This window comes from Platichthys flesus, chromosome 23 (genome assembly GCF_949316205.1).
Source record: "Platichthys flesus chromosome 23, fPlaFle2.1, whole genome shotgun sequence".
NCBI classification, from domain to species: domain Eukaryota; kingdom Metazoa; phylum Chordata; class Actinopteri; order Pleuronectiformes; family Pleuronectidae; genus Platichthys; species Platichthys flesus.
Window position 1 is genome coordinate 5,034,350 of NC_084967.1, and position 23,052 is coordinate 5,057,401.

The 23,052-nt window shown below is 42.2% G+C and overlaps 1 protein-coding gene across 1 annotated transcript in view; it reads left to right on the forward strand.

The window, feature by feature from the left end:
* Window positions 1–23,052, forward strand: part of ptprz1b (protein tyrosine phosphatase receptor type Z1b) — a 71,325-nt gene that overhangs the window by 18,697 nt on the left and 29,576 nt on the right. The window contains exons 2-3 of the mRNA XM_062382658.1: window positions 3,082–3,150; window positions 17,714–17,893. Coding sequence (XP_062238642.1) covers window positions 3,082–3,150; window positions 17,714–17,893 — 249 coding nt within the window. The remainder of the gene's footprint in view (window positions 1–3,081; window positions 3,151–17,713; window positions 17,894–23,052) is intronic.

A 23,052-nucleotide genomic window follows, 5' to 3' on the forward strand; every position in this document is an offset into this window, starting at 1 on the left:
TCATTTCTCTGGAGACTTATCCAATAGATCCACATTCCCATTCATCATTTTAATTTTTTTTATTGAGATTGAACTTCCATGCTATTAACCATGCTTTGGATTAATCTTTTTAGGACTAAGAATCGAGTGACCCAGATTTTTTTAATGAATATTTATGTACGTTTTGTTTGAAACTCTTCTACTGATACACCTGGCATCCAAACTACTCCTGAGTTTTATAGCCGCTAAAACAGAGTGTTTGGAAACCTTGCTGTCCCCATTTAGTTTGAAAACTCCAGGCCTTTATTTTAGTCAGGCGTAGGCACTCATCTACTTGGCGATCGGTTCTTCATGCTCACGATGTTGCCTTCGCTGATTCATGTGGCTTCTGTCACATAACCCCCTTTTCGGAAGAAAGCAAACAGCACAAGTCTCAGCTACCAGTGTAAAACTCGACGTGGATAATCACAGCTAGAAGTTAAATTCGTACGATTGTGTGAACGGAGATCCTTTTAGTTTAAAAATATAATTTCCGAATGAAATTGTAGCAGTATGGACATAGAGACCAATGAGTAGTTTGTTTTTAGCTCCTCATGAGGTTCAAGCAACCTCCAAAAACCCTAAAAAAATAAAATATTTATTACTGGTAGCATCAGTCTCGTATGGAAAGGGAAAAGGAGCCAAAATGAGTGAGATTCAACATTAAAATCCCCTTGTGGCTGCCACAGTATCAAGGTTTGTTGAATATTCATTGATGCAGAAGATTTTACAGATGACACGGGGGGGGGGGGGGGTGCACTGCATCGCATGTCTTCAGTGGCTCAGCAGCACACGGTTTGTTAAAAATGTAAGCTGTTGCATATGTGCAGTCATTTGCTCAGTGTTTTCTTTATTATTATCCGGCTTTATCTTGCTGCCCCTGTTTTATATGCGGAGTTCATCTGTGCTGCATGGACAGACTAAATGTTGTGCATATGATGATAGCTGGTCGTGACCTAAATCTGACTCGACACAGGGCTTTCATCTTCTTACAGGACAGGTTTTTGATACCTCTGTGTGCTGCAAAAGATCAAAAATGAAGGGATGTGTTGTTGTTTTTATTCCCTTCATCCACTTCTATCCATATTTGTATATATTTTTTTCTTCCTCACTACACACTCATCACACAACAATAAAATATGTTAGTATAATGGGAGGATGGCTGGCTCAGCAACAGGCCTCATTACATTGTTTCCTGATTCCATGAAAAACATCAGATTTGCCATCTGTTTGTGTGTTAAGTGCTTTACAGGATCATTGTAGTACACATGCACACATTAGCGCAGCTGAGGCTCAGGAGGTGGAGCTTTTTCTAAACAGAAGGTCGGTGGTTCGATCCCTTGCTCCCTCAGTTCACATACCGTTTAATAACATAATAAACATATTTCTAACTCTAACCCTGTATGGAAGTGAGGCTTGCTATCACTGCTGTATGTCTCTGCCTATTTTGAATTTGAAAAAACGTTGGAATTGGCTTTGAAGTCTTGCATATGGCATTATACTTGTGGGACTTTCCAGTGTGAAAATGTTGCCAAATTGCACTCTAGCTTATAATCTGACATTTTGGCTTCCGTGAATTTAGCTAGCTGGTTCTGGCCATCTTCTTCGCTGTCCTAGAAACAAAACTTGCCAGTGGCAGTAGAGCACGACTTCTGTTCTGAAGCATCAAAGAAGAAGTGATTTCGGGAAAAATGAAAATAGCAGTTTTATGTAGTTAAAACTCATGCAATTTGAAAACGTGATATCGTAAATGTGCACACTCGTCGATACTTGGCTCTGCTTTTTAAGCAGTAACAACGTTAGTACTGCTGTGGGGGTGAAGGATGTGTGATCGGCCAGGTGATTTGTATGATTGTCATGAGTCATGAGTGACTTGTGTTGTAAAGCATTTTAAGTGGTAAAAAAAAAACTGAAAAGTGCTACAGTCTAACTACTATTTCACTGCATTTGACTCTGAAAACTCAAAATTAAAATAATGAGGATGATTTTAGCTCTCAAGCACAATTTTTATTTCAATCAGCACTCGTGTAAATGTTGGGTTTTGAATGCATGTCTTTCTCAGTCGGGCATAACACTTGATAATGCTGCTTACATTATTCAGATGCCATTAACTCACTCTGCTACAGATCGAATGATTCATAAGGTTGGCACAGCGTTCGTGCCAGGCCAACTGTGTGGCCTATTATATAGACAACATAAATTCTCTGTAATCAGTTTATTTATTGACCATTACATGCACCATTGGCTGTTGCTGACAAGATTAGCAGGAAGATATAAAGATATACATGGATAAAGGAGGTGAAAATGGGGAGATAGACTTAAGTAGTTACTGAGGAAGAGTGTGTTTGTGTGTGTTTGTGTGTGTGTGTGTGTGTGTGTGTGTGTGTGTGTGTGTGTGTGTGTGTGTGTGTGTGTCAAGGAGCAAGAGGAGAGAAACACTGAGCTTTCAGCGAATGTTCAGCTTGTTCAGCCTTGAGGCAAATAGCACTCACACCAATTCACACTCCCATTTCTCCACCTGTGACTTCATACATCAATGTATCCTCCACTGTCCCTGAGTGAAAATGACTACGACAGGAGAGAAAGGTGTGTGTGTATGTGTGTGTGTGTGTGTGTGTGTGTGTGTGTGTGTGTGTGTGTGTGTGTGTGTGTGTGTGTGTGTGTGTGTGTGTGTGTGTTAGCAAGACCGCAGGCTAGTGTTCTAGTTCCACTACATCTCAGAAACATCATAAATCATTTAGACCTTTATTAACATTAACAATGCTCAACAGCAGCTCATTGGGCTTATGACCCAATGAACACAACATTAATCTTTGGTCTGTTGTAAATGTAGCTGTTGTTACAGAGGCTGAGCATTATGGATATATTTATCCTCTTTCAGTCAGAGAGGAATAGTGCGAATAAAAAATGACTAGATATGAGACGTATCCCCTGAAGCTTGTCATGTATATGTCAATGCCACCCAGCAGCCGGTCGGGTCATGGTTGCATTGGTCAGTTGGTTTTGAAAATACAGAACATCTCTCATAATAATTGTGTGTCTCTCTCTCTCTTTCTCCTGAAGTCGTGGCAGTGGAACCGCTGGTCCGAGGCCTGAAGAAACTCCCAGAAGACATCGACTGGTCGTACTCAGGTCTGTACCAGTCCATTTTGAACCTTTTCCATTTCCTGTCCGTACAATTGTGAAACTGTTCGTCATGTCACTCTTACGCAAGCGTTGCAAAGCTGACAGATTCTCAGTGTTCTCAGTGGTAGGATGTATTAGACAGGAATTGGATTGTTGAGGGTATATGTGTGCAGAGAACTTGTAAAGAGGCAGCAACAGCTCTGTACAGTGAGTAAAAGGATAAATGCAAAGTCAAATACATTGATCAATTCATAACAGTACTAGAGAGATACAAAGAAATATACAACTTGCTATCGATTGTGCTTTGTGAGTGGTGTTAGTGTCTTGAAGGCATCCATTACAGTCACGTAGTGTGACAGCTCTATAGGGATCTAATCAGCCAAGCACATCTAAGGCACAGGATACATTTCACAAAAACAAATGTATTTCTTTTTTCAGTGTGACAAGCATACCAGCTTTTTTTATGAGCAGTCTTTTGTTCCAGACCAGGAGTGTGAATGTGTCCCCATGGGCCGGCCTAGAGGAAAAGCGCTGCATCCAGCATGTTTTCACAGAGCGGTCTCTCTTTATTTTGCTTGGCTAGTCCAAGTACTAGTACTTCTTGTGGAAAATCTCTGGATTTCAGAAAGGTGATGATGTGGTCCCCGTTGCTTCTTTTCATGTAACCAGTCAGATGACGCAGGACTCGTCCCCTTGTTACCCAAGAATGTAGGTAACGGCAAAGACAGCACAGCCTGTTTGAGGGAGTTGATCGGCCTGACACCTGAATGCTGCTGTTGGGTTTTGGGCTTTTTTCATCATACGTGTTGTAATAGTGTCATTATTTGTGGAGTCAACACAGCACGGGTCCTTACTCTGACTGGTTCAACAATACAAAATATAAGTCCAAACGTCCTCCAATTGGTGCTTGAAGTGGTGGTGTGCTGCCAGGGCTTGATTCGGCTGACAACAATGGCAGCTGAGCTCTGCACATACTGCAGCCTGTCCAGGTGCATGCTGGGTACCCCGTATAGAAGGTGATGAAGGAATGGTCAGGGTCACTGATTGCTGTTCTTTTTCAATTTGAACTGTACATGTAACAAAAACTGTTTCTCTAAACGACTCAAATTGGACTCTTCAACCATCAATCATACAGGACGCTAAAGGTGGGTTGTTCGGGTTGCCCCCTGCGCAGAATGCACAAGAGACTGTCCCATCCGCCCCAACAGTCTAATTATCACATAAACTGAAGGAATAATCTCTTAACATCTCCAGAGGGAGCCCAGATCTGCTTCAGAGCATATGGTGAGATGACATCAGCTAACCCGGCACGGAGCCCCTGCCGCGCTAAGCTGCGTTCCGACAGAAACAAAGAAGGTAATGGTCCCAGAGGGAGAGATTAGCTTCTTAGTGGTCAGGGGGAAGGAGGATGAGCGATCTGGCTCAACAAGTCGTCAGTTGGCTAAACACAAAGCTATTAAACTTATTAACCTGCACCCCAAATGGATGCTGGGGACAATAGACACGAGTGGCTGAAATTCTTGTTCCCTCCCCATCCAAACTGATCTTGACAACCACTCTGTAAGAGATTCAATCCAAAGAGTTGGGCCTGAGGATGGGAGTTAATCTGTATGTGTGCGCCTGCCATAACATGACATGCAGTGTCATTTTGAGCAGCCAGTCACAGTGTTTCTTGGCAATGCTGTTGTCCAGTAAACTACAGCCATTATTTGGCACTGCTCTCTCAGCTGCTTGAAGGGGAAGCCTGCCTAGAAAGACACATAGTGACATTACAGTGTCATGGAAAAAATCCATGTCGTCCATTTCTTTCTACAGACTATGGTTCTGTGTGGAACGGAGCCAGAGTGGAAGTGAAGCAACTGTGCTTATATGAACTTGTTAATTGAACCATTTAAAATGAACTTGGCGCACAGAGTGAGTGTGAAACCTGTTAATGAGCCAGTGCAGTGACTCTGTTCAGGTTCACCCACATGCACCCAGGGATGCCATGAGATTTTGTTTATGTGACTTGTTCATATTTGACGAAGCAGCAGGAATGTCAATACATCTAGTTTTGTAGTTTTTTTCTTCTCTGTCAATCTTTACAACCAAATCTGAGACACAGACACAGACACACACAGACACACAGACACACAGACACACACACACAAACACACACACACACACACACAAACACTGTTTGTCAAAGTGTAATAGAATTACACTAACACACTAACCCTAACCCTAACCCTATGAAAGATGAAAAACCTATCTGCTTTAGAATTAGATTAGAGATTTTTCCAATATTTGCTCCCTCACATTTCTTTCTTTCTATCTTTCATCTCTCTCTCTCTGTCTTAATTTCTTTCTCTCTTTCATCTCTCTCTCGTAATTTCCTTCTCTCTTTCTACATGATATTCAGAAAGTCTCAATTTCCCCTGTGTTGCAGTTCATCACACCTGAAGACCTCTCAGTGGCAGTTCATTTGGATTCACTGTAACTTCAGCCATCCGGCTCTCTCGTGCTGTGTGTGTGTGTGTGTGTGTGTGTGTGTGTGTGTGTGTGTGTGTGTGTGTGTGTGTGTGTGTGTGTGTGTGTGTGTGTGTGTGTGTGTGTGTGTGTGTGTGTGTGTGTGTGTGTGTGTGTGTGTGTGTGTGTGTGTGTGTGTGTGTGTGTGTGTGTGTGAGAGAGTCTGTGTTTAGTGTGTGCGTGTGTTCACAATCTTGTTTTTCGGACCAGCTCTGTTACGTGCCCTGCGTTGTGCACTGAGCCGTGAGTAAAAGCATTAACATTTGAAAGAGGCGCACTTCATTGTGAGGCACCGTGCACAGCTTTTTAGTTAGGTCAGAAGTAGAGGGGGACAAAAGGAAAATAGAGGCAAATTAAAGAAAGAGGGCGCCAGGAGAGTGAGAGGGTGAGTGATGGAGAGACGGAGAGTTGAATTTGACAAAAAGAGCTCCACAGTGAAAGGAGGAGAGAGGCGGAGGAGGAAGGGCTTTAAAGTGGGCTACATCAAAACCTTTTCAAACTGCTTTTATTTAACAAACTGGTTGAAGATTACATTTTTGAATAAACGTTCAAACTCATAATTCAGTCAAATCTAGTCACATAGAAAAGCTATTTCACATCTGTACTATACATACTAGTTCACAACAAGCCAACCAATCATCATCATGCAGGATTAAGAGTTAATTATAGATCAGCAGTGTTGGATGCAGTAAATGGTGGGGAAGGCACATGTTGCAACAAAGTCCTTTTGTGAGATATACAATTTGAACTGTGTGGAGCTGATGAATTGATCCGGCTCCGATCTGAGAGACAGTTTTCCTTTTTTCTTTTGCTGATTTGTAACAATTCTCCATATTTAAAGTCTTAAGAGAAAGGCACAAACTCAAAAGTTAAGGTAACAGGCGTTTCTCATGTGTATTCTCCTTTCATTTTCGAACTGTAGTTGCTTTTGAAAAAACATCAGCATTACTCAGTAGTGCTTTCAGAAAAATGTAGTTAGATGTCTGGTTTGTTTTTTGTTTTTGTTTTTGTTTTTTGTGTGGATGCCTCTTTCCATCAGAGCCTGACTAAATATCTGAAAGCAACATAACAGACAGAAAAATCTCTGTCTTTCCATCACTATAATTTTAGAGCGTCCATACAAATCATAGGTCATTGAACTGCTAAACTTTGGTGTATTGAAAACCGGAAGTTAACTTAAAAGAGCCGATACTCCCGTAACTATAATGGACAAAATCTGAGAAATGAAAAATGATCAAGGTCACAGCTCTTCCAACCATCATTCGGATTTTATACCGTCATGCCTGTAGTTTGTATCTTTAGGCAGCTTATTTATTTCCCCGAGCAGTTTATGATCTAGTATCTCGTACACAAGCCAAGAAGACTCAGTAATGTTGGTGTTTGCCACACAGTTGAGCATATGACTGTGAGCATGAAGTCCTTAACATTATTATCTTTGGGATTTCTGTTTGGCAGCACTTGTGCTAAATGTGCCAGAATTCTGGAGGTAAGAGAAAAACTCTTTGAGCATCTCTGAGAAACAGAACAGTAAAGCAACGGGCGTGTCTGCTCTACAGTGCAGCCAAACAAACTCACATATTTGAGAGAAGAATCTGTTCAGTGATTGCCACGGCGACGCGGCCTCACGCTGCGCAATGTTTTTGCAGTTGTAGTTTTAAAGCCGGAGGTTTGTTGTTGCCCGAAGCTCTTCATCAAACATCTCACCGTGTCTGTGCTGCAATGTGTAAAACGAGGAAACTGACAATTGAATGAAGTCACGTGATCAGCTCTTGTTCGGTAGATGGATTTTAGATTACTAGTCACACTCAGCACTGAACTCTGTGGCAAACAGTGAACCTCCCTGTGCTTTGTCTATCATGGTTTTAAATCAAAGTGCATTAACATTGGCTGTTACTTAATCCAGCTGTGATTACATTACATTAGTGAGCCTGTATAAGTGAGCTGCAACGTTCCGGACCAACATTACATCCATTGTTCCCTTTTAATCCCGGTCGCACACTGAGGACATTAGACTCCTGTACAGGAATGACCACTAACAATGGAAACAACAATCATTTTATTTTATAATATAGGACTAGATGGTGAATATCCCTTGTATGTTTGCTGGTCTTCAGCAGAGAATAAAGGTAAATCTGAATTTACCTTTATTATGGCTTGTATGGCAGAACTCTGAAAGCCATAAAATAGAAATTATGATTCATAATTTTTTTTAAGATCGTGTCTGTAAAACTGCCTTTTAGTCGGATTGAGATTTTATCTTTTTTTCGCATTTCATATTTCATAATTATATGACTTGTATCTCTGCCAGCTTCCACTTTGTAGTACTAACTGTACATTTACGACAGTACATTAAACAGTACAGTAATAACTGTACATTTTGTACTTGTGTTTATGCATGAAACATTCCCTCCTCCTCCTCCTCATCCATCTCCATGTTGTCCTCAGCATTCCTCTGCTTTGTCTCTAGGGGGTCCCTGGGATCCTTCTGCCTGGAAGACACCCCCCAGGACCCCATCTGTTGTGTGTGTGTGTGTGTGTTTGTGCGTATGTGTGTGTGTGTGCTTCCAGCTAAATTCAATGAGATGCGATATATTTCTCAAAGCATAGTGTTGAAACACCACGGCAGAGCTACACATACTCACTGGACTTGTACTGAGATTTTTTTTACCAATGCTACTTCTTCTGATACCTTCGTTCTGTACCTCTGAATCTGTGTCTCTCTTCCTCTGTCTCTCTCCCTCTCTCTGTGTCATCTCTCTTCTTGATCCAACTAAGACATAGCCGGGGGCCATTCAGGCTTCAATACTCCCCGAGCGCTTTATCTGGAGAACACACACACACACACACACACACACACACACACACACACACACAGACATGTACAGATTTTAGATAAATGAATACTGCCTGTTCTCATAAGTTGGTAAAACCCTACCGGGGAACCGTTTCCCGATGCTCTTAATTATGTGATTGGAGAGAAAAGTAAACTGTGACAGACGCCAAACGCTTTATATGTTCACATTTCGAAATTAGATCACAGCCTCGATTAAACGATGCTGTAGTTTCCAAGAAAGACGTGGTTCTGCAGCATTAGTACCAGCAGCTTCTCCTCAGGATTAGGCTGATATGAATAACGGGAGCGGCTGTGTGATGGCTCCGTCTCCCAAAACCCCCGGCAGAATTCTTTATGTAAAATTCCTGTTCAGCACGGAAATGCAAATCTGGGTCATTGTGCGTGTATGAGCAGTTTACATTCATAGACTCACTTTGCTTGTATGCACTCCGTGTACATGTCACTCTGTTTTAGACGAAGGGGAAGATAACAGCAGCAGTTTCCAAGATGCTGTAGTGAATGAAGGAAAGCACAGTTCACACATTCCACCTGCTGTTAAAATGCATTTTGGGGTCATAAGATAAGACAAAAGTACAGGTGTGAATCAAAGTGTTTATACCTGGGTCGGGTGGGTCACATTGGCTGGGCCTGTACTCAGGAAAAACATGGTGCTCAGGTCAGATTCAGACACAAAAAAAACGAAATGTCTGTTGGATTCGGGTTGTGCTCCGCAATTTCTTTCTCGTGCAAGGTCCAGGCAGCCCGAGGCGCACTCTATTGTGTATGCACCCGAGATGTATTGTGGAGGGAATTTGATCCGATTGGCCAATCCAGCTCTGAAGGTGGTCAGGGACTCGTAATGCAAATGTGTTGTCAATCAGCATACAATTATGTGGACAAAAAATACCGTGTGGAGCTAAGATGCTATTAGCTAGAAAACACAACCTCCGTTAAAAAACAAAATAACATGACTGACTTACTTTAATGATGGGTCAATAGGTCAAGCTGTGTTAGGATCCTGTTAGCCAGGTAACCTAAAAAATACTGTCCCTGCTGATTCCTAATTTATGTCACAAATGATACAGACGCATTCCCTTTGCAACTTATGAATGAATCAACCAAGGAATAAAGCTGCTGATGACTAATTGGTTGATCATAATACTCGCAACGTTGCTAATCATTCGTGAATACTTCACACACACATGAAGACAGCTCCCTGCTAAGTAATTTGAAAGTCAAATCATCCACCCTTCATCATCCCATGGGTTACAATGCCGTTTGTCTTGATGCATATTCATTGTGGTGTTGATCTGTCTTTCTGCTGGAAGCCTTTGATTACTCTTTGTCTTTTTTACTGTCGTATTATTAATTGGAGGGTGTCAGTGTCTTGTAGCTCTTTGTAGTGGCTTTTACATCATGACTTTAATCCCAGTTATCTGAGTGTCTCCCAGTCAGCTGTCTGTTTGATTGTGACCCCCCCCCCCCCTCCTCCTCTATCAGCTCATGTGTCTGCTGTTTCCTTTTCTGTGGATTTTTGTGTGCTCACCCCACAATAGCCGCTCTCTCTCTCTTAGTCACCAAATACTTTGGGCTGGCTGCTCTTCTGCTCCAGTTGTTGCTCAATCTGTGCGGCTGCTCCCAGAGCCTTGTAATGATGCAGAGGTGTGTATATGTGTGTGTGTGTGTGTGCGTGTGTGTGTGTGTGTGGGGGGGTTCTGTACACAAATACACACTCTGTGCTTCCCATGTTCTGTCCTTGTTTTTCGCTTGCACCAGTGGGTAACGAGTTCAGTGGCTGTAGTTTCTGCATGCTGTCGGCCTCCTCTGACCATGAGAGGAAAGAGTGTGAACAAGGAGTACCTCGATATTTAGGGAAGTCTGAATTGCACGCTCATGTTCACTAACATGGCCTGTTCAAGAGTTATACAAACATGGGCAGTAATCCGTAAACCTAAGTGTACACAGCTCTGAGCATAACTCCATCCTTTGATAGTCTTGAACAAATGTTAAATGAACAGGGTACAGAGGGGTTAAGGGGGGCGAGGGAGGCGGGGCTGGATGTTGAGTGAGAGTGTCTTTGTCGTGACATTCTCAGGCCATTAAAAAGTGAAGAGTGACACAAATTCTCATGGCACCTTGTCCTCAGAGGAAGTGCAGGAACTTTCCTCTTCAGAAGTTGGCCTGGAATGGCCATCAGGCTACATCCACACCACTATGTCTTCCTTCAGTAAGGCATCCACTCTGCTATGTATACGTCCGACATTAACCCACGGTGGTCTGGAGTCTCAGGGCTGCTAAAACTTGGAAATGCCGTGTAGCAGACGTGATGTGTAGTTTAGGTTACATTAGATTAGATTCAAGAAAATCTTATATAATATAGGATAATATATGAGACAAGTTGCTTTGTAAGATTGATAAAATAACAGATAACAACATGTAGGAAAGCTTTTATTCAAGCAATCTGTTGTAAATTGACTTAATTAACTCCCCCACATTTGATAAGACGGCGTTAACTTCAATCAACTTCAGTCAATCAATTTCATGACCTAAACTCATCGATAAAGGTTGACTGTGTATCGGCATCGTCCTTTGAAGTACTTGCCCAAATGCCGAATTTTTATATATTGGGTAAGAATGGGAAATTTAAGTCACCATTAATAGGTTTCATCACAGTGATATTATAATGTATATACATGTCAGTGAGCAGCATCTCTTCAAAGAAGGAGGGGCATAGCAACAGGGTAGACGAGGCAGGCAATTTACGTCAGTCCACAACAATGAGAAATATCTGTGAACCACTTCTAAATTCAATGATCGGCTGCAGGAGATGGCAACAACACCACGGTCGGGAACCTCCTGATGAGGCCCCATGCCATTAGCTTTCTGCCGAAAGCTTCATCATTTTAGAGCTTTGGTCTAGGAGAGAGGGGTTTCGTTTAATGTGGGGTCCCCTAGGAACCCCTACTTCCCTTGTCCTTGGAAAAGCTCCTGCAACGAAGCACAGATTTTTGTGCAAGTAAGTTATATTTCGTTTCTTATCCCTTTATTCTGTACATTTAGACGTTATATCAGTTTGGAGAGGCAGTCTGCCGTTGTTTAATATTTAACTGAGAAGATGCAGTCTGGCCTCGGTCTTATCTCACTCCAGAGAGTTCCCTATGTTCTCACGTCTAGACGGAGCCAAAAGAGATCACAGGAAGAGCATACGGAGGCATACAGGTTTTTTCTTTTTTTTTTCTATCTGAATAATCTTACAGGTCTGATTGTCAGTTATGGTGGCTGCTGACAGGCCGTCATTACCATAGAGTAGATCTCACTGAGCGGCTGAGGTGAGAGAGAGAGTGTGTGTGTATGTGTGTGTGTGTGTGTGTGTGTGTGTGTGTGTGTGTGTAGTCCTTTCTCTACCATACATAATAGATTCATTTAGTAGCTCAGATCTTATCCGCTTCAGGCTCACTCCATTATGTCAGTCATTGTGTGTGTGTGTGTGTATGTGTGTGTGTGTGTGTGTGTGTGTGTGTGTGTGTGTGTGTGTGCGCGCCCATGAATGCAGAGATGCTGCAGACTAAAAGTGACTGAAGTCTTCTTTCACACAGAGGAACATTTCTTATTCCTGAGCTCATTCGTCTGCAATGTTGAAGATTTCCTGCAAACACAAGCTGATGGAAACACACATGAAAGCAGCTGTGACAGAGCAGTGGCCCTTTAATTGGTAAAAGTCTACATTGAATATTAATGTGTTAAAGATTTGGATGATTTAAACATGTTTTGGGCCTTCACTGTACACATTGGATGTAATGTAATGTTGAAATTATCATTTGAAATGGCAAAACAGACATATGCGGTATATTTATCAAACCAGAATGTCACATAGTAGGGTGCATACCCCCTCCAAGGCCATCAAGGTCCATTAATTCTTGTCTGAAAAATCTAAGAAAACGTCAAATTAAAAAAACAATTTTGGATCTGCCCCTCGATCCGGATCCACAACCAAATTCAAAGGATTTCCCCCTGTGTCATGCGATGGTGTTTTTCTACATAATTCTGCTAGCTAACACATGTACAAATGCAGATGAAAACATAACTTGCTGGAGGTAACAACGATTATTTACCATCAGACAGCTCCAGAAGATTTTTTTTCTCGTTTAATCTTCTGCTTCTGCATCTATAAACTCAGTTTTCCTGCCATAAAATATTTGAGCCACTGGGAGACTGTTGACAGGATGAGGGTCAAAGGAATAACTCTCTCTCTCTTTCAACAATGGACACTTTTTTTAAATCAGACGGGGTAAAAACAACCTTGTTTAATCTTTATTTACATATGGAGTGGGACACTGAGATCCGGTCACAGAGACTCACTCTAAACACAATTCAATTCGAGGTGTCAACACACAAACACAACACTGTCCACTTGTGATTGGATATCTCAGGACGGATGTTAGTGCCAGGTCTGAACAGGGTCGATGTCATGGCTCTGCTGTTTTGATAGTGTTGATGTAATAATTGCTACAATAGGTGAGTTTCAGTAGGAAGCAGTTGAAAGTTGTTTACAGAAATTAAACAACTTCCCTGATTTATTACGCAAAAACGTAAATCATTCGGTACTGTTCCTTTTTTTTTTCTATCATTATAAATTCATTATCTTTGGCTTCTGGGATTCTGTCTGGATATTTTCCTCTGTATGATTGGATGGGTTTTAAAACCAATCTTTAGTCATCTATATTTATACACTGCGGCATCTGGAACATTTAGGAAATAGAGAGCTCTCTGAGCATGGATTGAGGTTAAACTGTTCAAGTGCTTCTGTCTCCTCCTGCCAGCCACACACTGATGCAGATTCAGAGGCTCCGCCCCTGAGTTAAGCTAAACCAAGAAAACATTTTTTGCTCTTAATATTTGATACATATTCAGCTATTTTTACCGACAGTGATGCAGACAGGAGCAGACAGTCCTCCAAAAAGTCGAGCCCTCCATTATCCAATTTAATAATCAGCGTGTTTTCTGAATGGTTAGCTCGCTCAACACTGCAGAACCTTCTCGGGTGAAATCAGCTTTGTGTGTGTGTTTGAGAGAGAGAGAGTGAGAGAGTAAGAGAGTGAGAGAGAGTGAGAGAGAGAGTGTGTGTCTCAGTCACATTCAAGGGAGCTGAACTGGTGTGCGATTAGGCAGGAGGAGAGAGGCAGATACTATGTACACAGTTGTGTTTCTCAATGAGCACTTTCTCAGCATGAAACACAGCTGCAGGATACATCAGTACACACAACATTTTCCTTTCTTTTTTGCATCTTCTTTCCTTGTCTTTGTCTCCTGTGCTCCTCCACCCTCATGTCTCATACACTTCATATTTTGCGACGTCCATGTCTTCTCCTGTGTCCTCTCTCCTCCCTCTTAGCGCTAACCTTTTTGTCCCCTGCTGCTCCATCTCTGTTCTCTTGTACTCAATGCACTCTCCTCCTCTGTGGTCTCACCTCTCCTCCTCTCTCCTCTCACCTCTCCTCCCTCGGGAGTCAGGGCTAGGCTGAAATGAAAGGGGTACTGGGGTAAATGGAGCAGTGGGAACAGGTGTAAATGGTTTATGTCTTGATTTTGACTCCTTCGACAGCTGGTTGCTCTGTTGGCTGCGGCAGAGACATTTTTCCAGATCTTTCCAGACATCTTTACTATTATACTATATTGTAAAGCTTTTAATCATAATCAAATTAAACAAATCATCATGTCACTAAGGGTTCATATTATCTTGACCAGTTTACCAACTAGAATGGCATCAGAGCGAATACCTTCACAATGTCTAACAATCTCCTTAAAATGAATTGCTCATAGAAATCTGTTCCCTAAACATGTCTGGTATTTAACAAAGATCCAAGAATTATACCCTGGGAAAAAATGTGTAAATAACACCCTACTTTTTAATCGTGGCTATTTCTCATTAGACAAATCTTCCCCCAAAAAACAATGGGTTCTGCCGTGGCCCATACCCTTCCACCAAATTTCACTTACATGGGTTTTGGAATTTGTAATTCTTCTAAAAGCCAAGAAGATAAAACAAAGAGACAAACAGCCATGATAACTTATCTTCCTCGATGTAGGTAAAGAGCATAAATAAATGCAGATTTTGCATTACTGTCTTTCTATTCTTACTATAGAACCTCAGATCTGTATTTATTGATTTTTACCCCATCTATTGAATTTGATTTATAATGGTTTTCAAACGAGAAGCAGAGAGGGACAGAGGACAAAACTAGTATAATACTGATAATAGTTTTTATTAAAAATAGCACACTCTGCTTTAAACGTTCTCCACATGAAGTTCAACAACAATAGGTCTGACGTCCTCATACTGGCTGTATCAGCGGGCTTTATACTGGAACTAATGTGGAAGTCAGAGATTTGAAATATAATTTCCATATTTAATCATCAAAATTGTACTTCTTGACTAAATGTGAGTTGGTGTGTGTGTTTGTGGAAGTGGGTGAAGACGGGAAAATCGTGCTTCAGGGGATTTTTGTATTCCCTTCTCCAAACTGTCAGCTACTTGTTGCCATGGTAGCATTATGTCAGAGGAGCAACATAGCGAGTGGGTTTATGTTATGATGCTGACGGATGAGGCTGCAGTGGCCAGACGACAGACCCCGTCATTTCAGTGGCAAATACGCACGCACGCACGCACGCACACACACACACACACACACACACACACACACACACACAGTGTATTAGCACCGTCATATAAAATGGAGATGAAGATGGAAATGTGGAACTGAACGTACAGATGCCACCCAAATTGAAATAATGAACTGTGCCACAAAAACACAGCATTTTTTTTTTTTTAAACATTACTATTTAATTGATAATATGTATCTTTTGATCTAATGCAATGTTAAAGAAACCAAAATAAAATCCTGGATCCTCGTCCTGAATCAAATCCGCACCAAAAATGTATGTTATTATTCTTCCTTTGTCCATACCACTTCCTTACACCAACTTTCATATGAAATTGGTTCTGTAGTTTTTGCTTAATCCTGCTAACAGACACACAAACAGTTTTTTTCAGTCTGTTGTAACTTTGTGGTCTGTCCATGACAATAGTCTTGGTTATTATGTGGCCTCTTGTATGTCGGGTGTTGTTGGGTCTCCATTGGGTTATGACAAAATTAAGTCTTTTTACTTTATGCACCTTTCAGACTGTAAACCAGGACTTATGTCAACAAAACACTGCTGGACGTTGCTGAACCCGTGAACTCACAGAACATTTTGACCTCAGTCATTTTCATAGGTTGGATATGTGTGAACTGTAGTTGTCCAACTGGCAGCCCAGTGCAACAGAGAGGAAATTGATTCAGCTGAACTTGGGTCACACACCCACACATAAGCAAGAATGTAAAGCCAATACCTGTTAAGTCATGTGTGACCAGTTACGGTTAAACCATCTGCTCTGACCTCATTAGGCCCATTGTCTTTATTGTTGTACTGTAAAACACACACACACTGGGGGGTAACACTCAATTGCATATTACAGACCCCTTATATTCATTTCTATAAGCAGATTCTCCTTGTGAATATACAGAATCTGTAGGCAAGGGACAAGATTTGGGGGATTGTCCAATCACGTTAGAGCAGGCTTGGTTTCCCGAAGGTTAACAGTTTGCGTGGAGAACATAAGTGCAAAACACATTGACAGAAGCATCGTTTTTTAAATGTATCTGCATTCATAAGAAGCTGACGGGCTGCTAGATTGACCTTACCCTGACCTTAACCATCACCACTAACCCTTACCCCAACACTTACCCTAACCATAACTTAAACCTAATTCTAACCTAGAACCAGGTCTTAACCCTCTAACAGCCATTTTATATGTGAGGATTGGACATATGAGGAAAAACCTAGAGCTGAATTATTCAATTAATTGTGTATCACAATAAAACATTACTTATAAGCTGTTTGAAAAATGTCTTTAGTTTGTTGTTTGTTTGCCAACATGATACACTGTAACTTCACCTCTGAGACATAAGTCAGCAAGATGAATGTAGTTCAGTGGGTAAACTCAGAGACTCCCCTGAATCTGCCCTGAGGAAATAGCAGATGAATGGCTGCACAGTAAATTAACACATTCACTCATGCAAAGACGATGACTATTCATGCTTACACGCGACTAGCAGCGGTGGTCCAGTTTACACTAGTACAGTATACACGTGGCTTGTACCTATGAGAAGGTGTTGTGTGTATGTGTGTGCACATTCACAAAGTGTAACAAATAAAAGCACACAAAGATGGGTATGTCAGTGGATGGAGACGGTATCATGAATAGATTCATAGGTTGCAAATACACTGCATGTCTTGGCATTTAAACAACGTTTGTGTATGCAGACATTCACTCATAAATAATTAATTCAGTCACACACACACATTCACACACACATTTTGCAGAGCTGCTGATACCTAGTCGAACATTTGTGCAAACTGAATGTGCTGAAAGTACGAAATTGGAAAATTGCCATTTTTACTTGTTATTTTATGCCTCTTTGATTGGATTTTTCATGATTCCTGTTTAACTGCAAAATGTTCTTCAGATGCTGCTCATATTCTCTTACATTATTGATGTAAAAAGGAACAGCCTTGTTCAAACACACACACACACATATGCATGCATATAAACACCCACGCCGCATGAGTACGATTAAACTGAATTCCCGCTGTGCACTCCACCCAACAATTCAGAAACACACATCCACACATACACAGGACATTAATAAATGTACACACAATGTGAGACGTGTACTCATGTGTTAACAGTACACGCAAACACACGGACTCAGAGGTTGCAGCGATGTGACCTGAGGCCAACCAGTCATGTTTGACCGATAGTTTGACCATCTGCCCTCATTAGAGCTGGACCCATTTAACAGCCAGTGTACTGTTTGTGAACAGCAACACAAATTTGAGATACAGATATAGCAAAGAGTGAAAAGTGAAGGGTGTCAGCAACCGAAAATATCTTAATATCAAACTCCGATTTTTTAACAATAAAAGAGACAAATCTGCTTTATTGTTTTTTGTCACAAAATAGCACACAGGCTGTTTTCCCAACACAAACACAGCTGAGCCTCCAGACTTTCTGGTGACGCAGATGCAAGAGAAAAACTGTTTTCAGGGAGTTTGACATTTTCAGATCAGTAGTCCTTGAACACTCTGTATCTCTTTATTTATCCGTGCCAAATCTCTCTCATGCAGGTACCCTGAACCAGCACATCTGGGGTAAGAAGTACCCGTCCTGCAACAGCGGGCGGCAGTCTCCTGTGGACATCGATGAAACCTTCACCCAGGTCAGGCTGCAGTACCAGAACCTACAGCTCGAGGGCTGGGACCAACTGACGGCAGAGTCCAGCACCATCCACAACAATGGGAAGACTGGTATGGAAATGTTTTCACAATCTCCTCAAATGTAACTTCACTTCTAAGTTTTGGCTGAAGTGAAATCTACAAATGCCATTCAAACGCAGTGCTGGGAGGCGTGGCCAAGACACGCCTACCTACCCCTTACACTCCCATCTCTCTCTCACCCACACACATACCAGTTAGCTTGTTATCTTGGTCAGGGATCCCCAACCCTCGGGCCGCGGACCAGTACCATGGTAAGTGGGTCATTTGGTACCAGGCCGCACAGAAAGAATAAACAACTTACATTATTTCTGTTTTATTTATTATCTGCTTCTGAAGTGTGTCTTATTTTGAAAAATGACCGGATCCTCTCCGTTATGACTCATGCTTTACACATGTCAAGACACTTGTCTCGGTCACGTGACTTTTCGCCAAACACATACCCACACGTTATTTGTCGGACCCATTTGTCAACAAACCTGGTGAATCCAGCATGTCTGTGCAAGAAGAAGATCAGTTGATGGAGATTGCAATTGACAGCAGCCTTTAAAGTATGTTTGAGAAAACAACACTGCCGGTGTTCTTGATTAAAGTTACAGCAGAATACCCTGAGATCGCCACATCAGCACTAAAACTATGTTGCCATTTCCATCATCATATCTGTGGGAAGCAGGGTTTTCTGCTGTGACGGCAACCAATACGAAATGACGGAGTAGACTGGACATCAGCAACACACTTCGGGTGTCATTGTCACCCATTAGCCATAAATGGGACCGCCTTGTTGCAGAGAAACAGGCTCAGGGCTCCCACTGATTCAGCGTTGTGGTTAGTTATATTTTTCATGCACTTTATATTCGTTTTTATTAGTGATTTATTCATTGTTACTCACTGTTGTGTTGGTGGTGCCGTGTTACGAGGACGCTGCTAATAAAGTTGCATGAGAATACACATCAGTTTCACATTTATTATTATTATATTTAGAAAATACCCAAGTTTTTATGCTAGTCGTATATCATTTTATTTTTCCATTCCATTATTGTTTACACCTGATTTTCTTGGTTGAATTTCATGATTTAAACTCCCTCAATCTCTGTCTGGTGACATTTACGCACCGAGCCTGCACACACTGTACATGCCAATGTACAGTTAAAGGAGCGAAGAAACTTGAAAGTCTCTTGCACTCAGTAAAAACGTGATAAATAGTCTCACGCAGGTCGCAAAATGGACACTGTACATGCCAATGTGCATAATTCGTTTTGGAGATATTCCTGACCTTGAACCTCGAGGGCAAAGTCGGCCATGTTGTCAGCTATCGAATGTCCACAACCTTTGTCATCAGACATGAATATGGCCTGCTCCTGATAGACATTAAAATGGTACATAATTAATTTTTATTGACATTTGTGACATCTACAGTCGATAAGTAGTCTTGGAGATGATTTAGATCTAGAGGATCTCTCCATCTAGCTTTATGTGGTTACTGAGCCACTTCTCCATGGCCTGTTGGATCTCCAGGGTTAGTTTGTTGTTGGTAGCTAAAGGAGCCGGTGGTTTGACCCCCTGGTAAAGCAACAAGAAAGTTGCAGTCACATTTCAGTCACACCATCTCAAAGAAACACAGCAGCAAGTTTGTAAACAAACTCTAAAGATGAATGCCTGTGTGTGTCTGTCACTGGCAGACGTCTCTTGCAGCACTGTTACCTCTGCATTCTTCATCTCCAGCGCTTTGATCCTGTCACGAAGGCTGGATATCAGCCCGATCAAGTCCTGCGTCTCTAGATTTATCAGCTTCTTGTTCTGAGGGAGAAAGATATGGTCAGAGTGAATAGATGTCTCTGCATTGGGGCAACATTTTTGCAACTTAACTAGTTTCTCAGCAAGAACTTAAATTCTGTATAATTTATTTCCGGGTAAATCACATGGACGTAAGTAACTTAGATAAAAAAACTTTTTTTTTTTCAATTTTTTTCAAAGGAAATTGTAGTCTTAGGTTTAGAGTTGTAAAATTCGTCAGTACTGGCAGAGGTGTGTACTTGTAAAAATATATAGAAGATACAGGGTTTATGTTTCACTCATGATATTAGGCACAACCCAGAGTCAGAGTCTAAAATCTGGATTAGGGACTACTCTACTAGAGCACTACTATATTGTTCAAGAATATAGGAAAATGTAAATGAAGAAATGCATGATTTACACAAGGGTATAGTTTGAGAATCTGAATTCCTCAGAAGCTAACTAGAAATTATAAACAAAAATACACAGTGAGAGACATGTAGGTGATCTGTAGTTGAGTCATACCTCCTCAGCAGCATCAAGATGGGTGCTGGGTGGAAAGAGTGACCAAACACCTGGAGAAAACAAGGGGGCACAGTTCTTAGAGCTCCAAAGGTCTGAGAGAACAGCAAGTAGTCATCTTGCCACATGACCTGCAAACTTGAATCTTGTAGAATGTCAATGCCACTTACATAGTGATATGAGGAGGAGAAGTAAAAGCAGACCACAGGTCTTCTTCATGCGACTGCTGACTGAATTTTTCATCACTAGGACAAGGAAAAAAAGGAGATTTTTAGGTTTTGATCATCTGGAGCCAAGACATGCAGTGATTGTGAAAACACAAACTTATGTCAAATGATAGTTGTTCATGTAAACATGCAGCAATGTGAACACACCCCACACAAATCGACTTAACAGTGCCATTAAAACAAGCACAAGTATGAGCTTGAAGCATACATAAAGTAAACCAAAAGCCAAACTTAAACACATCCACCATCAACTTACCTAAATCTCCCACATGCATCATCCTTGATTTAGCTTTGGCAACATTATTCAAATAAATAAACAAAAATGCTGCTGTTAAAAAAACTCAGTCTGTTAAAAAGTGTGGAAAGGACAGCTCATTGTTGGTGACGGTGCAGAGGATGTCATTAAAGAACCAAATTCTTTTAAAAGACTCGAGATCAGATACCATTGTGTAAAAACTGAACTCGAGTCGGAGTCTGGCCCGGAGGTGTACCACCCACACCGCCCCCGCTTCCTGCCCGTTCCTGTTCTCTACCCGGTTTTTCCTACTAATGTAAATGGCCATCTTGGCCTCACCTGAGAGGTGGTTCAGGAGCTGCCACTTATCTTTAGCTGCTTTGTTGTAGGCAGCTCCCATGATTAAAACCTTCTCAGTAAAAGTGACGTTAAAATCACTAAAAAACGCAGTTAAAAGAGCGAAGAAACTTGTCAGTCTCTTGCACTCAGTAAAAACGTGATAAATAGTCTCACGCAGGTCGCAAAATGGACACTTGTTAAAAACGGTGGGATTAAGAATAGAAATAAAACGTGGAAGCGACGGCGCCGTGTAAAATTCTCCACTGGAGGTCGCCTGTTCTTTTCTTGAAGGGAGGTTTGTATAAAATCCTCCACTGCGGGCTGGGTCCATGATCCCCCCACCTCCGTGACCACACAGTGGGCGGTCTGTTGCTCAGTCCGGTCTGGTGGATGCTTTTCACACAGTTTCTGTACAGCGTCTCTTTGTCCGCTCTGTGTATTGTTAGTTTGTGTGTGTTTATTTCAGTTAGTAGGGGGCCAGTCTTTTCTCCCAGGCCTGGGCTCAGGATAATTTCCAGGGTAGGGGTCTGCAGCCTCTGGTGTGGTTTCCCCCCTCTGGTAGGCCCTCAGGAGGTCCTTTTCCTGGATGGAGAGCCTCTGGGTCCAGAGCTCCAGGATCCTCTGGGCCATCCGGGAAGACTGCAGCCCCAGCAGGGAGCCCAGGGCCTGGTTGTTGTTGAGTTCCGGCCCCACTGCATCCACCAGATGCTGTAAGGTCACCGTTACAGACCGGGTCAGCGCCGCCACAAGGCCGGGTGTTGTTGTGCCGCTGACGTCCAGTCTGGCTCCATTCACGTGTGGTTCTCTCAACAACCAGTACAGAGAGTCTGCTTTTTGACACCTTTTTTTGTTAAAAAGGGCCCATGATTTAAAAACACCTTGACAAAAAGGAGGCAACCCACTTAATTTTAAGAATTTAGAATCTGTTAAAAACAGAGCATCATCCAACCCCAGGTTATTGGCACGCCTAAGGATGCTGCTGGCCACATCTCTCCACACCAGATCTGCTGGACCTGTGAGGTACTTTTTAATGAATTGAAGTCTAAAAGTTGCAGTCTGGCTGGCCAGGTGGACGAGGCCTTGTCCCCCCTCCTCCCTGGCCAAAAACAGCACCCCCTGTGGCACCCAGTGTAGACCCCCCCAGAAAAAATCCACCATTTTCTTTTGTACATTGGAAAGCAAGCCAGGGGGGGGTTCCACACACATTACGTGGTGCCACAGTTGGGATGCCACAAGATTATTTAAAACCAGTACCCTCCCTCTAAGAGACATTTTTGGGAGCAGCCATTTCCATTTTAACAGTTTGTTTTCTATTTTTTCTGTTACGTTCTCCCAGTTCTTCTTATGTATGTCGTCGTTTCCTAAAAACACCCCGAGGTACTTTATGCCCTCCCTCTTCCATTTCAGGTTTTGGGGGAGAACTGGGAAGCGCCAGGCCACTCCCCGACCGCGAGGGCTTCACTTTTTTTCCAATTGACCCTCGCGGCCGATGCCACGCTAAAATCATTTAAGATTTTGGCTAAAACATCTACATCCGTCTGGTCTTTAATAAAAACAATAAGATCGTCGGCGTAAGCTGATAAAATCATGTTGCCACTAAAACCAGGATAAAACACACCTTGCATGCTAGATCTTATTCTGCGGAGGAGAGGTTCCAAGGAGAGTGCGTAGAGCATCCCCGACAGAGCACAGCCCTGCCCGACACCTCTACCTACCCTGAAAGGAGCACTCAGACTGCCGTTGATCTTTAACACGCTCTCAACGTCACAGTACAGCACCTTGATCTTAGCTATGAAGCCAGCGCTGAACCCAAACTTCCCCAATACTTGCCACAGGAAGCTGTGTTCAACGCGGTCAAAAGCTTTTTCTTGGTCTAGGGAAATCAAGCCTATATCTACATCAAATGAACTGGAGACATCCAAAAGGACTCGAATGAGGTGGACATTGTCCACCATGGACCTGCCGGGCACGCAGTAGGTCTAGTCCCTGTGAATGACCTGCTCCATAGCCGTCCCCAGCCTGGAAGCCAGTGTTTTGGACAGAAGTTTGTAATCCACACAGAGCAATGACACAGGGCGCCAGTTCTTGATGTCCTG